Raw genomic sequence first — 14,629 nt, 5'->3', positions numbered from 1 at the left:
ACTTATTAATATATCTTAGTGTGGGTACATGACTCATTGTATATGCTTAGGGTGTCCATATGCTTGTTTCTTTCAAACTAACAAAGGTTTAGATTCATGTTTATGTTTTTTTTTTATTGATATTGTGTTTATTGTAATTAAAATCAATTTTATTTGATTGTTTAAACAACATTGTTTTAGATTTTCATCCAATTCGCTCTTTAATATAAATATAAATTTAAATAACATTTTTGACTATATATAGAAAACCAAGGGGAAAAAAAAAACATGAATGGTGAATCAATTTCATGTTGGGAGTGAGTTTTAATTTGAAAGTTGCTTATCTGACCAAGTGCATGTAATATTAACAACTTTATAACCAATTTTATTTTTATTTTTTCGCTTGAGCAATCTTACCTATTAATATAAATCTTTAATTAGGTTTGATCCCAAATTGCATGGTGTGATAGAGTGCAAATTTGCTCACCACCTCTAAAAGTGGTGAGCATCACCACTTTATCTATAGGATGACATGTGTCCTCTAAATTAACTCTAGTTAACAATTTTAAATTAATAAATTCTGATATAATAATGAGGTGAGAGAAAATCACTTTCTTCTAAAACTTACCTGTCTTTTTCAATTCTCACACTCTCTTTCCCCTTTATTTTATTTTCCTGATTTTGTTTCTTGTGATTTTGGAAGAAAGACAGGTAAGTTTTGGAAGAAAGTGATTTTCTCTCACCTCATTATTATATCAGAATTTATTAATTTAAAATTGTTAACTAAAATTAATTTAAAGGACACATGTCATCTAATAGATAAAGTGGTGAGCATCACCACTTTTAGAGGTGGTGAGCAAATTTGCACTCTTAATTTAGAATATCACTCTATAAATAAAGTGGTGATACTCACCACTTTTAGAGGTGGTGAGCAAATTTGCACTCTTAATTTAGAATATCACTCTATAAATAAAGTGGTGATACTCACCACTCTTAGAGGTGGCGAGCAAATTTGCACTTATATATTCATTGCCGTCTCTAAAAATTGGGTGGAAATTCATTGAGGGGCCCATATCATGCCTAAATATCATGCAGACTTTGTTGAAATATACAAATGAAGAAATGCAATCCAAGTCAATGAGAGTACGTGATGATGGAGTCTGCATAGAAAACTACCGGCTTTTTGGTTGTATTAATCCAAGTACGTTGCATTTATCCTTCATTTTTTGGACTCAACCTTGTTGTCTTTAGCTTATGTTAAACTAATGAATTTCAGCATAGTACCCCACACGTAAAAGGGATCCATTTTGTCAAAATAAAATGTACAAGTGCAGAGCTTTTGATTAAGCTTAGCTAGTAATTAGTTGCCTCTAAAAATCGTGTCATGCTCGTACCAATCAAGATAGTTGAGATTTAGATTTAATACATCTCCCATTCATGCTCGCGTCTGGTGCCTAATTCGGACTTATTTTCTTTTTGTGTTTTAGGTGAGAATACTTATTAATATTAACATTTTTGTTTAGAAAATTAAATTTTCTAGTTGAAAATTTCTTTAAGAAAAGATAAAACAATGTTAATTGAGTTGTGTCTAGTTCAGACTTATTTCATACTTATGCTTATGCTTGTGCCATACTTGGCTCCTGTCTTACTGGTGTCGTGCCGTGCCTGCTAATAATTTCGGCTCAGCCTATCGCATTTGCTTATCTATTTCATGCTCATGCCCGTTTTAATCATATAGTGATTGTGCCCTTAAGGTGACCTCTTTCGTTTGATACCTCTATTCTAGGCTCATTTACCCATTTGATTGCTTTTTTAGATTCATTATACATATATCAGTACGTACATTTTAGTTTTTATTACGTACGCTTTTGTTTTATATTAGTACTATTGTTGAATTAAAGACTTTGTCATTTAAGCATTACTTAATTAAGCATTAATTAAGGACGCGCTATTGTTATTTGTTGAATTATAGATTTTTTTTATGCACTTAGGTGATAAAGTCTCCAACTTTATAATCATACTGAATGTTTTAACATTTAAGGCTCGTTTGGTATGTCGGACTGTACTGACTAATTTCTGTTGGATAATATTAATCTGTTCCGGAGAGTACTGACTGTTTATCCAGAATATTATCAAGCGTTTGGTACTGTTCCGAATAAACAATCTGACTAAGTTATATTGTGTTTGATGCTCCGTCGAATAGCAGCGGATCAGACTTTTTTTTTTTTTTTTTGAAAACTTAGTGGAAATTGAAATTCATATGACACACATTATTTTTGGCAAGATTCATATGACAAGCAATTTTTTTTTTCTTTTGTTTTTGCCAAGATCTATAGGACAAGAGGACATGAACTAACCAATTCTCATAATTGAATAAATCTGAAAGAAATGATAAGAAGAGATAATTAGATATCATGCATAGAAGAGAAAATATATAAAGAAAGAGTAGATGAAAAGAAAAGTATATAGAAGAAGCATATTGGAGAGAGAGAGAGAGAGAGAGAGAGAGAGAGATGAATAGCTGGAGAAGAGCGAAGAAAATAGCATGTGGAGAAGATAGCAGAGAAGAATCCTAGGGAGAATAAGATGAAAAGAGGTCTGTTGGTTTTCACATAAAAATAGTGTTTTTGTTTTTCCAAATCTTTATAATTAAGCGTGTATTATTTAATCTCAGGTGTGTGAGTTGTATTAGTTATTCAGGTAAGGAGAGTATTAAAAGCCCAGTCCAGTTTACATAGTCAGGTAATTAAATAATACAAGTTGACACCAAACAACTGACATGAACTATTTACTTCTATTTAGAATCTAATACGGTGTACCAAATATGCTCTTAGTGTATCTTGTCCTTGCTTCTTAAAAACAAAAACAAAAAAGGCCAAAAAAAAGGGAACCTATAGGCAAGGAATGAAATTTCGAAAATTTCGCCGAAATTTTGGCGAAATTTTCGTTTTTTAGGGATCCCGAAATTTTATCACATATCCGTTATTTTTCGTTAAAATTTCGCCGAAATTTTGGTAATTTCGCCGAAATTTCTCTTAAATTTCGCCCGAAATTTCGAAAATGCCCCAAGCACATTTTGGTTAAATTTCTGGAAATTTGGCGAAATTTCAGCGAAATTTCGCGTATAAATCGAAGGGAGGCAGAGACCGGAGGGAGAGAGGGCCGCCGTCGCCGGAGGAAGAGAAGAGATCGGGAAGAGGAGGTCGCCGTCGCCGGAGGGAGAGAAGATCCGGGGAAGAGGAGATCGGGGAGGGGGAGGGAGAGGGAGGAGAGAAAAGAGAAGGAGATCGGGGAGGGGGAGGGAGAGAGAGGAGAGAGAAGAGAGAGAAGAGAATAGGGAGAGAGGAGGGAGGAGGGAGGAGGGAGGAGTGAGGGGGGAGGGAGAGAAGTTGGTCTGCGTGAGTGAGGGGGGAGGGAGGTCTGCGTGAGTGAGGGAGGAGAATAGAAAGGTAAGTCTGCAGTCACGGGTGAAAAGGAAGAAGGAAAGAAAAAAAAGGAAGAAGGAAAGAAAAGAAAAGAAAAGAAAGAAAAAGAAAAGAAAAAAAGAAAAAGAAAAGAAAAGGAAAGAAAAAAAAAGAAAAAAAGAAAAAAAAACACGTTTTATTTACGTCTATGCGCTCGTTGACCCGAGACTTTTCCAACAAGACTAAAATTAAGACTGAATTTTTTCTAATTTTTATTGTTCCTCAATGACTTGCCAAAATCACTTAAAATTCAAATAATTTACCAAAATTAACTTCGAGGTTCGAAAAACGTTCTGTAAAATCTCGTGAGCTCGTCTTAATAAATTTTATTTTTCTACTACTTCAAATTCATTTATTTCCTTCCAAAATTCCTCAGAAAAATTCTAATATCTCCGAATTAACAAGATAATTATCAATAAATCACTATTTACTTCAAAATAAATTATAAACCAACTTTTTGGGATCTCACAATCTATTTAGATTGTTTTTGGTTATTAGATTAAGTGGTTTAGAAAATAACAATGCATGTCATTTTCTTATTTGTCCACATATGTTTTAAGGACAATTGGATTCAAAATGATTAAATATCTCTTAAAAAGAGGTCATTTTTATGTAATTAGTAATTAGTGAACTATTTTTATTTAACAGTATTTGCCTCCAGCGCACATTATATTCACCTTATATCATATGAAACCTACTATATAATTTGATTTCTTCAATATTTTTTATCAATGTAGTAGATAATATGTTAAATAAACATATGGTCAAGTTTCATTCAAAATTTCCGTATTTTGATAGCAATTTCCGTCGTTTTTGTCTAATTTTATCGAAATCGAAATTTTAATCGAAATTTCCGCGAAAATTTCCGTCGAAATTTCCATCGAAAATTTCCTCGAAACCGAAATTTTACTCCTTGCCTATAGGTTATAGACTCATTTTTAAAATCTAACAGAAACATGTCTATAATAAATCGCAGCTGCTTTAAATTTCTCAACAATGGTTACCTCCACGAGATCGATGAAGTATTGATGTTATAGACTTGTCTTTATTATAAACTAAAAGATAGCTATGCTGAGAAATTGAAAGAAATTTAATTGGCAATATATATAAAATTCCACTTAAATGATTATGAGAGAAGTGAGAATGCATGTCCATGCAGTTGTGTAGATGGAGATGAGAACAAGAAATGTATGAATCGTTAAAAAAAAAAAAAAATTTGGGGAAATTAAATTATGTAAAATGAAAATGACTTGCAAATTGCAATGAAATAAAGTGCCCTTTACAAGTGAATAGGACAAAATAGATACAATATATTTGTTTAATGGTGGAATACCGAAGACCCTTGTATATTGGACTATATCCTTTTTTTTTTTGGACCCTTGTATATTTATAGCCTGCTACACAAAACTACGTACCAACTACCAACCATGAAACATATACATTTTCCATCGATCAAGACAATTTTGTTATTTATTAATTTCTTTTTAATTGTTTGCTGGAGATCATCAAGATAACTTATTTTATCGTAATTGACTTGTCTTTTTATCCTGAAATGCTATGTATTCTCTTGTTTACTTCCTTGTCTTCATGTATTCCAAGTACCACTTGCTTGTCTTTATGTGTAGGTGTCCTTCGTAATGTTGTTTACTGTTAAAATCCCTTATTTTTTCATATGAAATGCATTAGAAAATAAAATCAACAAAATGTAAAAAATTGAATTACTTAGTCCAAACATGTCCTTTTCTTACCAAGATCAGAACCGTTTCCACTTTTTATGAAATTGTTCCTGGTCCATTATATTTCATAGTCCAAACATGTCCTAACCAAGATGAGAAATTCATTTTAATATATGATGACCAAAGAAGTTGGGCAATTAGAACTCACCCACATTTATATTTCCTGATCTGTTGAGAATATAGCTCTTTTGCAATCATCTTGAGTTTGGAACCATGTTGTAAATTTGATGGAAAACTAACCATCTTTACTATTCAAATATTTTGCCGATCGAATACCATTTTCTCTTTTCTTTGACTTGATCTATTATATCTTCTTTTATGCGAAGACTTAGATCTTATTAGTTTGAACTTTGAAATACATAGTTTTTTTGTTAATTCAAATTTTTAGAGTGTTATGGTTGATTAACATAGTATCATAGCTACGTTTTTAAGAGATCTATATTAGCATAGTTCTACATTGTATGACTACCTTTAGAATATGTAATAAATAAGCACATAGACAATATATCAAAACAAGTGTATTGCATAATTGAGTTAGAATTTGTATTTTCAATAAGGCAAGAAAGATGACTGTCAAATGATTTCATGAGTTTATTTTTAACACAATAAGATGAGTGTATATAAATATTATTATTTTTTAAACATGTTATGTGTCTTAACATTTTTTTTAAAACTTTTCATCCAAACTCACGTGAAATGTAAATATTAGATTCTAAAAAAATCTAACCGTCAGTTTAATCAAAGTTTGTAAGTTACGTGGTTTGTCTAATAGATGCCTCATTTTAATCCTACCTAGAGATAGAGAGGTGGAAGGAACTGTGGATTCGTGGAACTAGAACTAGAAGCAATGATACTCAAAAGGTTGGATAATATTAGAAAATTTTTTTTTTTAAAAAGGAGAAGTAATTAAACGAGGTGAAGCCTAGAAAGCCTAATTGCGTGTCAAGATCAGAGTGGGTCAGAAGCACAGAAAGGTTCCAGTCAAAGATAAAAGCAGTTTGACTTTTATCAATTTAAAGCACCGGTCGCCGACCATCGACATTGTCCTTAGTCCAGAACGTATTCAAACACTACGCTAAACGACAAACCCCTCGTATGGTACTTTCTCCTCCTCCGACAGTGTGTAAGAACACCCAAAAACTCGACAGGTAGTAATAACATCTGTCTGCAATTAGAAAACTTGAACAACAAGCCATGGCCACCTCAGGTTAATACTAATTAATCTCGTTTAAATCATCTAATCTTTATTTTTTACTGATCACTTCACTTTCTCTCTCCTCAAAAGTTTAGTGAGAAAACTAGAAAAGTATAGCAAAGCAAAGACTTTGGCTTAGACCTTCTCTCTCTTTTTCTCTCTCAAGTCTTGAGCTTATTCACAGAATCTCAATCTCTCTCTGTTCCGGAGCGATCTTATTATAAAACGCTGCCTTTTTTTGCTCTGAGGTCCGTTTAGCTGAAAACCCAATTGGGTTGTTCAGAGAGTAGTCTAAGTAGCTGTGAAATAGCTAGAAATTAACTGAAATTTTTGGATTTGGGTCGTCTTAGGGCTAAGATTTGATCAAATTTTGACTGTTGGATCAGAGTGTTTTGTGGGTTTTGGGGGTTTCTTTCATTTAGATTGTGAGCTGAGTGAGAGAAGCTTTAAATTTTACAGTCCTGGGTTTAATCATTGTGTTTCTGGGGTAATGTATATTTCGGTCAGAGATCTATCAGAGAGAGCTGGTAGGTGGGCTTAAAAAAAAAGGAAAAAAAAAAAAGAACCTTGACTGGTAGATGAGAGGAGATGAAACTGAACCCTTGAAAAATGAAAACTTTGTACCTCCAAGGCTTCTTTGGAGTTCTAAGATAAAAGCCCAGTGGTAGATTTTTGGTTTTTGTCCTGTAGATTGAATTCGAAAAAAGAGAAAAAACCCAAGAGAGAATTTTTCTTAGTTCTGATGCCGACCGACTTAGACAATTCCTCTACAGCTTCAGGAGAAGCTAGCGTTTCTTCCTCTGGTAACCAAGCTGCTCCTCCCAAACCCACCACCAAGAAAAAGCGAAACCTGCCAGGAATGCCAGGTAGCTCACAAAAACAAAGCCTCAAATCCATTTTTATGCAAATTTTGATAGTTTTTGTCTGGTTAGGTATTTGGGTTTTTGGGTTTATTTGACTTTTGGGTGTTGTTGCAGATCCAGATGCAGAGGTGATTGCTCTGTCTCCCAAGACCCTTTTAGCCACAAACCGATTCGTTTGTGAAATTTGCAACAAAGGGTTTCAGAGGGATCAGAATCTGCAGCTTCATAGGCGTGGTCACAATCTGCCTTGGAAGCTGAGGCAGAGGTCGAGCAAAGAGGTCAAGAAGAGAGTCTATGTCTGCCCTGAGCCTTCTTGTGTGCACCACGATCCATCTAGAGCTTTGGGTGATCTCACGGGGATAAAGAAGCACTTTTGCAGAAAGCACGGCGAGAAGAAGTGGAAATGCGACAAGTGCTCGAAGAAGTATGCGGTTCAGTCGGATTGGAAAGCCCATGCCAAGATTTGTGGTACCAGAGAGTACAAATGCGATTGTGGGACTTTGTTTTCAAGGTTCATCATCATCAATCTCTTATTTTTATCTTTGAATTTTGTGTTTTTGAGCTTTTAACTTGTTGGGTTTTTTGGGTTGGTGAAGCTTTTGTTTTGTTTTTTTGGTCTTTGAAGGAGGGATAGCTTCATCACACACAGGGCTTTCTGTGATGCTCTGGCTGAGGAAAGTGCAAGAGCTCAGACTCCTCCTACTCAGACTCAAACTGCAGTGAATTTGAATTCAGAATCAGGCCCAAAAGTTCAAACTGTTAGTTCACCTCCACCACCACCCCCAGCTCCATCCCAACCTACAGCTTCATCAGTTCCATCTCAGTCAGCTGGTGTATTATCTTCAGCTATGCCTACTCAAAGTCCAGGTAAATATGACCCAAATTGGAAAATTTTCAATATTTTCAGTTGGGTTCTGTCGGATGTGTTTTTAGTCTAAACAAACAAAAAAATCTTTGTTATCTTCTATGTGTGTGTGTGTGTCTCTTTCTCTTACCATGTACCATGGATCTTGGAGTCTAGTAGTTTTTGTCTGTTATGATGTTTGTTGTCTACTGGGTGTGTATTATGGTATGGTAACTGATCAGAGACTTTGGGAATTTAACAAATTAATAAAAATAAACTTCTCAGAGGTTTTCTATTAAACTTTAGTTTTCAAACTGTGCAGTCTCTATAAAGAGACAAGTGATTCAAAAGCTAAAAGGGAAGAGTAAGTGGGTTTAGAGAAAGGAACCCATAATTGATCTTGATCCTCCTTTTCCTTCAAAAGTCTTTCATAAAGAAAGGCCTTAACTTTCTAACTTTCTATGCCTGTATGTTTAAGTGACCCCTTTTATTTTTTTCTTTTTTCCTTTAGTTGTAGTGACAGAGTTGCCTGAAAATCCTGCACAAATTGTAGAAGAAGCGCCGGCTGTGACTGGTCGAAAGGGGAACTGTAGCAGCAGCAACAGCTCAAGCAGCAATGGCAGTACAAGCAGTAGTGTATTTGCAAGTTTATTTGCTTCCTCAACAACATCAGCAGGATTGCAACCTCCCCAACCTCCTGCATTTACTGACTTAATGCGAGCCATGGGACATCCAGATCGATCAACTGACCTAGCACCATCTCCTTCAGTAGAGCATATTTCTCTTGGCCTCTCAACCAACCATTCCTCAATTTTTGGGACTGCAGGACAGGAGCGTAGGCAGTATGCGCCTCCACCACAACCAGCTATGTCTGCTACAGCACTTCTTCAGAAAGCTGCTCAAATGGGTGCAGCAGCAACTAATGCATCGTTGCTTCGTGGGTTTGGCATAGTGTCTTCTTCATCTTCTGGGCAACAAGAGAGTATGCAATGGAATCAGCGGCAAGCAGAACCGGAAAGTAGTGCCTCAGTTGCTGCAGGGCTTGGACTTGGGCTTCCTTGTGATGGAGGTTCTCAGTGGAAGGAATTAATGATGGGAACTCCTTCAATGTTTGGTCCTAAGCAAACCACACTTGATCTATTGGGATTGGGAATGGCTGCTGGTAATAGCCCCAGTGGTGGCCTGTCAGCCCTAATTACATCCATCGGAGGTGGCATAGATGTAGCTGCTGCAGCTGCATCCTTTGGAGGTGGAGAATATAGTGGTAAAGACTTGGCAAGGAGCTCATGAAATTGAAAAAGATTGAAAGAACTTTTCTTCCATTTGACCTTAGGAAGGTGTACAAGGTGCAGGTTCATCTGGTATATGGAAAATTGATGCAGAATCAACAATGACAAGACATACATAAAAAAAATAAATAAACAACTTCCCTCATGGAGGTAAGCATCAATCAGAACACGGGCAGTTGGGTCTTGTTTATTGTTCTGCTACCTTGGTGACTAGGGCGAAAACGACCCTGTCTTGCTAGTGTAAGACTTTTGTGAAGCTAAAAAACCAGAGACCCTTTCTTCCCTCCATTGTTTAACTTGGGGATTTCAGCATACTGGTTGTGTAAGCTAGAAAAAAAAAGGAATGGAAACATGTATGTCTTTGTGTAAGCTTAAGGTGATCATTTGGTGAATGAATATGTATACTGCATGACATTCTTTAATTTTGTCAAGTTTCTCAAGCTAAGCCAAGTGATAGAGGCACAGAATTTTAGCAATGGATTCATAGTACTAGGCCTAAATTTTTCTTGGTAGCAAATTTGTAGTAGCCAGGTTGAATAGACTGATACAGTTTGGGGCTGTTCTTGTAAATTACTGTTTCAGTAGGCTGTAGTTTTAGGGCTCCTGGACTTGGTCAACCCTCCATCACTTTGTACTTATAATTAAATTAAAGATTAAATTATTATAATGTCCTTTTTGTCTTTTAAGAATATTATTTTGGTTGGCGTGTTGGTTCTAAAAATATAAAAGATCAGATGGGATTTTATTTACTTAAGAAGTTACAGCCAACGTGCTGTTTTCCATATTGTACGAACTCATGTACATGGTCCCCCCTATTCTTTAATATCTTGAAAGGGTCATGTGCAGTCCATAATTCAGCATCCCCCATATTTGATTTCACATGAAACTTAGGGAACTGCAAACAATTTCGCATATAAACCACATGAAACTCAGGGGTCTGCAAATAATTACACATACAAATCTCGTAAAATAGGGGAGTGTCATTTGCATTTCCAGAGTACGAGGCACAGTCTTTGAAGACAAAAACTCGATACTTCATTTTACATTTTTCAAGCAAGCAAGCAAGCAAGCAAGTTAAAACATTAATGCTTAATTCTTGGCGTATAAGGAGCTATTTGTTCTTACAAACCAATTATTTTCTTGCTTGTAACTTCACATAAGATCTAAGCACACTTATCCTAAAGTCAAAAGAAGGTTGATGTTTTATCAAAAGTTGATCACAATTATCCAAATAAGTCCTCCTCCCCCTCCTCAAATAAATATTTGCTTATATGTATATCCAGGGACGGATGCACGTTGGGAGGAAGGGGGTCAGGCGACCCCCCAACGCCGGAGCTCCTAGCTGTGAACCACCTTTCTCAGCTGCCGTTGACCCCCCAAACATTTGGACGACGACCCCTTGACCTCTGGCCGGTGACCCCCTCGCTGCCCAGCATGCCCAGTCACCCACCACCTGCTTGATTAAAAGTTTGAGTGGCTGAGTGGTTTAACCGTTCAAGGCTTCAAGCAGCAGAAGCGTTTTCTTCTTTCTTTTTTTTGAGTAAGATTTCTTTAGTTTTTATAGGGAATTAATGGAGCAAACCCATTGGAAATTATCTGGAACTTGAAACAGAGTCGAAGGCAAATCTTGAGCCATATAAAAAAGATAGATCAAGCTTTGTGAAACTGGGCAATCAATTGAATTCCATCACTATCAAAAACAGCTTTATTATTAATATTAATACACGGATAGGGAAAGGAATATAGTGGATCATCATTTGAAGAGTTTGAATGAGAATTATGAGAGTCGCTGCAAATTTCCAAAGCTTTTCTACAATTGGGTTCAAGCTAGCTAGTACTAGCACAAGACCAATTCAATTAGAAGACATATATAAAGTGCCATGTCGACTCACTGATGACTCACTGATGAGTTTGAATCCTATATTGATTATTTTGGCATGTAATTTTATGCAAAATTGCAAACTAATTAAAGAGTATAAGATGTAGAAAGAAAGGAAAAAGAAGTGAATGGCATGGAACCATACGTTTTCCAAGTGAGTTTTGATTTCCTTAATTGAAAAGAAATCTTTTAATACTTAAGAGTCGGAATCATTTTTCCACATAGGGCCTTGGACGTAAAGATTAAAATAATTTGAATCCTTGAATATTTATACTTAGTTTTACATACGACCACATTGGAAATAAAAATCTCAAAATTCCCAACACCCAATCCGCTAGCAAGTACCCCTACCAATCACCATCACATTTCGCTGCCGCCGCCGCCACCACCATCACATTACACCATGACCCCCCGGGTTAGGAATCCTGGATCCGTCACTGTGTATATCCAGTTCTTCTCTACAGCGGTTAGCCACATTTTTTTTCTTTTTCAGATTCTAGGTGGTGAGTGTTCGGCAATCATGTGTTCAATACTTGATTTGTTGGCTTTATGTTAAGTTTTAACCTAAAACTTTTATGACCCAAAATTTCAGAGTTAAAACATAACATGTAGTCTTCACAAGTCTCATTCAATATTCTAGGAGGTATGAGGTGAATCATACCCTAAACCCTAAAAAATGAACAAAGAATATAGTGTCGAGCAGCTGTTATGATTAAAACATTACCAAATGCTCAGTGTTGAATATCCGCAAAAAAAAAAAGTAAACCCTTCCACCCCAGAAAAAATCATATATATATATATATATATATATAAGAGTATTCACACATCATTCGACTTGGAAAGCCCGATACTTTATGTTTGGTACCAGTGGCAAAACTAGGATTTTCATCCAAGGGGGGCACCGATTATATAAACTTTTTGGAACACACAAAATATTTACTTATTTAGTATTGATTAATAATTTTTTTTTGTGTTATAAGCATAATATTTTTCTTTTTATGAGTCTTTAAATTTTAAGAATGTTGTATGATAATTTCATTGTTTAAATGTACAATTGTTTGTTTCAAGACATTCATAACAATAAAAATCATCCTTACATAATTAGAATTACTTTCACAAAAAAAAAATCAAGGGAATTAACTTGTTTTGAAGTTAATTAATCGTTAAGTATTTCCAATAAAAATAAGAATTTTTTTTATAAAATGAGCAAGATAGATCAACTTTTACCATTTAAAAAAGAAATATAATGATCATCTAAATTTACATATGTTACACAAAAAATTATTTCATTTTTTATATAAAAAATAATTATTTAAAAAATATATGTCATATATATTAATAAAAATAATAGAAAAGTCAATTAATTAGATGTAGGGGGTGGGCTCTATGTGGCTCCGCCAGTGTTTGGCTGTACAGCCTGTACCTGTACGCATATTAATTTGTCAATCATATCGTTTGCCTGCATGGAATAGGCCACTAAAACATTTAAAACAAAATAAAAAAAGAACAATAGATTGGAAAAATAATATATATAGCTAGGTTGTCAACCATGGGTAGCTTCATTGGGGTGTGTTACTAAGATACCAGTGAGTCTGATGTGTGTTTTTCTCCTTTTACTTTGTATCTTATCATCTATCAAGTATTTGCAGCCCCAAATAGAAAATGATTTTTATTATTTATTTTTTATGGGGTAACCCTAACCTAACCTATTCAAAGGGAGGTCCCAAGTCCCATAACTATACTTATTGGACATGGCAGCCTAGTGATAATGCTAAATTTTTTACGGGTAATATGAGCCATAAATATGTTAATTGCAGCCATGGCCTGGATCACAACGGCCAAAATAGAAACCTTGCAGTTGCAGGGGAGTTTAAAGCCACAGGTTGAAAAGAACATAGATAGTAATTACCACTAGAGAGAGGACATTAGACCAAAAACAAAATGATAACAAAGAAATTATTTGGAGGATAATTATTGAAAGAACAATACTTCCCTTAATCGCGGGTAAGAGGAACTCCTCTAATCCTCTTTCATAAATACATATCTATTTTAATTTTTAAAATCTTTCAAATTTTGTAATGCAATATAAAAAATGCAAATTAATACAGAATGTGACAGCTTAAATATTTAAATGTTAAATAATTATGACCAATATTTGAATGTTGCCTCACATCTGCATTCTGCATTAGAATGTTGAAGAACATTAGCAATAAACGATGAATATGAGGGCTTTAATGGAAATTTAGTGAAATAGAAGGAAAATTTGCAATCTTTCTAATTTTTCTTCCTTGTCCTTTTTCAGTTGCCGAGATCTACAATATAGTGCTGTCTAGCGGCTCCACCACGCTTTCAGACCCAAACAATAAAAGAAAGAAGAAAAAAAAAAAACTCATTCTTGTCTTTTTCTTCTACTTTGTTTTTTTGTCTTTAGCTTTATGCATTTATTGTAAGAGCAAATATTATACACGATTGCCTACAGGCTACAGCTAACTACTATTTATCAAACTTACAGAATTAAATATTTCTGTTTTTTGAACCAAATCCCATTGTGTAACTAACACAAAATAAATAAGGACCTTGGGTATGCCAATAATGGGAAGTTCATTATAAAGAATTGACTATTGAGCATAGTACTAACATATAAATTATGGTTTTGGACTTTTGGGTTTGTTAAAATAGGCATTGAGTGCTTCGAAGACTAACTTGCAGCTTTGGTGACCTTTCCCTTATATGATTCATTGCCGGCCTATCAAATATGGTCAATGTTTTACCTACAAGGCTACAAGTTCACATTGCTTATATGTAGTGAACCATGTATTTATGTGTTGGTTAACCATTTGAGATCCCTTAATTTCATGGCGTACATGGTTCTATTTGGTGTCAATAGCTTAAGTTGTGAGACAATAGACTAATAATATATATCACTCGAGTTAATATAATTTTTACGCGTAGTCTCATTTTATATATATATATATAGAGAGACAAATCAACATATAATATAAAATATAGATGTATTTTCATTATGTAAGAAATAAGTGAAGGATGGTGGTTGTTGGTTTCAAATTCATAAGTTAAAAAAATAGGGTTTCGAATCGAAGACCTCGGAGGTGATGGCTTCATTAGCTCTAGCCTCTAACAAGGAGTTAGAAATTAACTTCAATATTGTGCATTCACTAATTTTTTTTGTAGGGGAGGCCCACGTGGCCAGTGCCCAAACCATATGGACCTTGTTGCCATGGCAAAGCCCAAGCAGTTCCAAAATCGCATGCGTTTCATTGTGCGGATATTCCTTAAAACTCAAACCGCACCTTTTTTGCTTCCCAATATATTTCTTATCGGATTTGGGACCCACAAAACAAGATGGTACTGTACGGATGTGG

At 35.0% G+C, this 14,629-nt stretch overlaps 1 protein-coding gene across 1 annotated transcript; it reads left to right on the top strand.

Moving 5' to 3' along the window:
• Window positions 1-6,523: 6,523 nt before the first annotated feature.
• On the top strand, window positions 6,524-10,037 carry LOC147284634 (zinc finger protein GAI-ASSOCIATED FACTOR 1-like). The gene is made up of 4 exons (XM_086244080.1): window positions 6,524-7,240; window positions 7,352-7,748; window positions 7,863-8,104; window positions 8,593-10,037. The coding sequence occupies exons 1-4, from the start codon at window positions 7,117-7,119 to the stop codon at window positions 9,369-9,371; spliced, it is 1,542 nt and encodes a 513-aa protein (XP_086100206.1). The 5' UTR covers window positions 6,524-7,116; the 3' UTR covers window positions 9,372-10,037.
• The last annotated feature ends 4,592 nt before the right edge of the window (window positions 10,038-14,629 follow it).

The sequence above is a fragment of the Dryas octopetala genome, chromosome 5 (assembly GCF_963921425.1).
Source record: "Dryas octopetala chromosome 5, drDryOcto1.1, whole genome shotgun sequence".
NCBI classification, from domain to species: domain Eukaryota; kingdom Viridiplantae; phylum Streptophyta; class Magnoliopsida; order Rosales; family Rosaceae; genus Dryas; species Dryas octopetala.
Note: the sequence above shows the minus strand (reverse complement) of the source record. Positions and strands in the feature narration are given on the sequence as shown.

Coding starts and splice junctions, on each gene's coding strand:
- LOC147284634 (XM_086244080.1), top strand. CDS start 7,117: ATGCCGACCGACTTAGACAATTCCTCTACAGCTTCAGGAGAAGCTAGC. Junction 7,241..7,351: donor AAACCTGCCAGGAATGCCAG/GTAGCTCACAAA, acceptor GTGTTGTTGCAG/ATCCAGATGCAGAGGTGATT. Junction 7,749..7,862: donor TGTGGGACTTTGTTTTCAAG/GTTCATCATCAT, acceptor TGGTCTTTGAAG/GAGGGATAGCTTCATCACAC.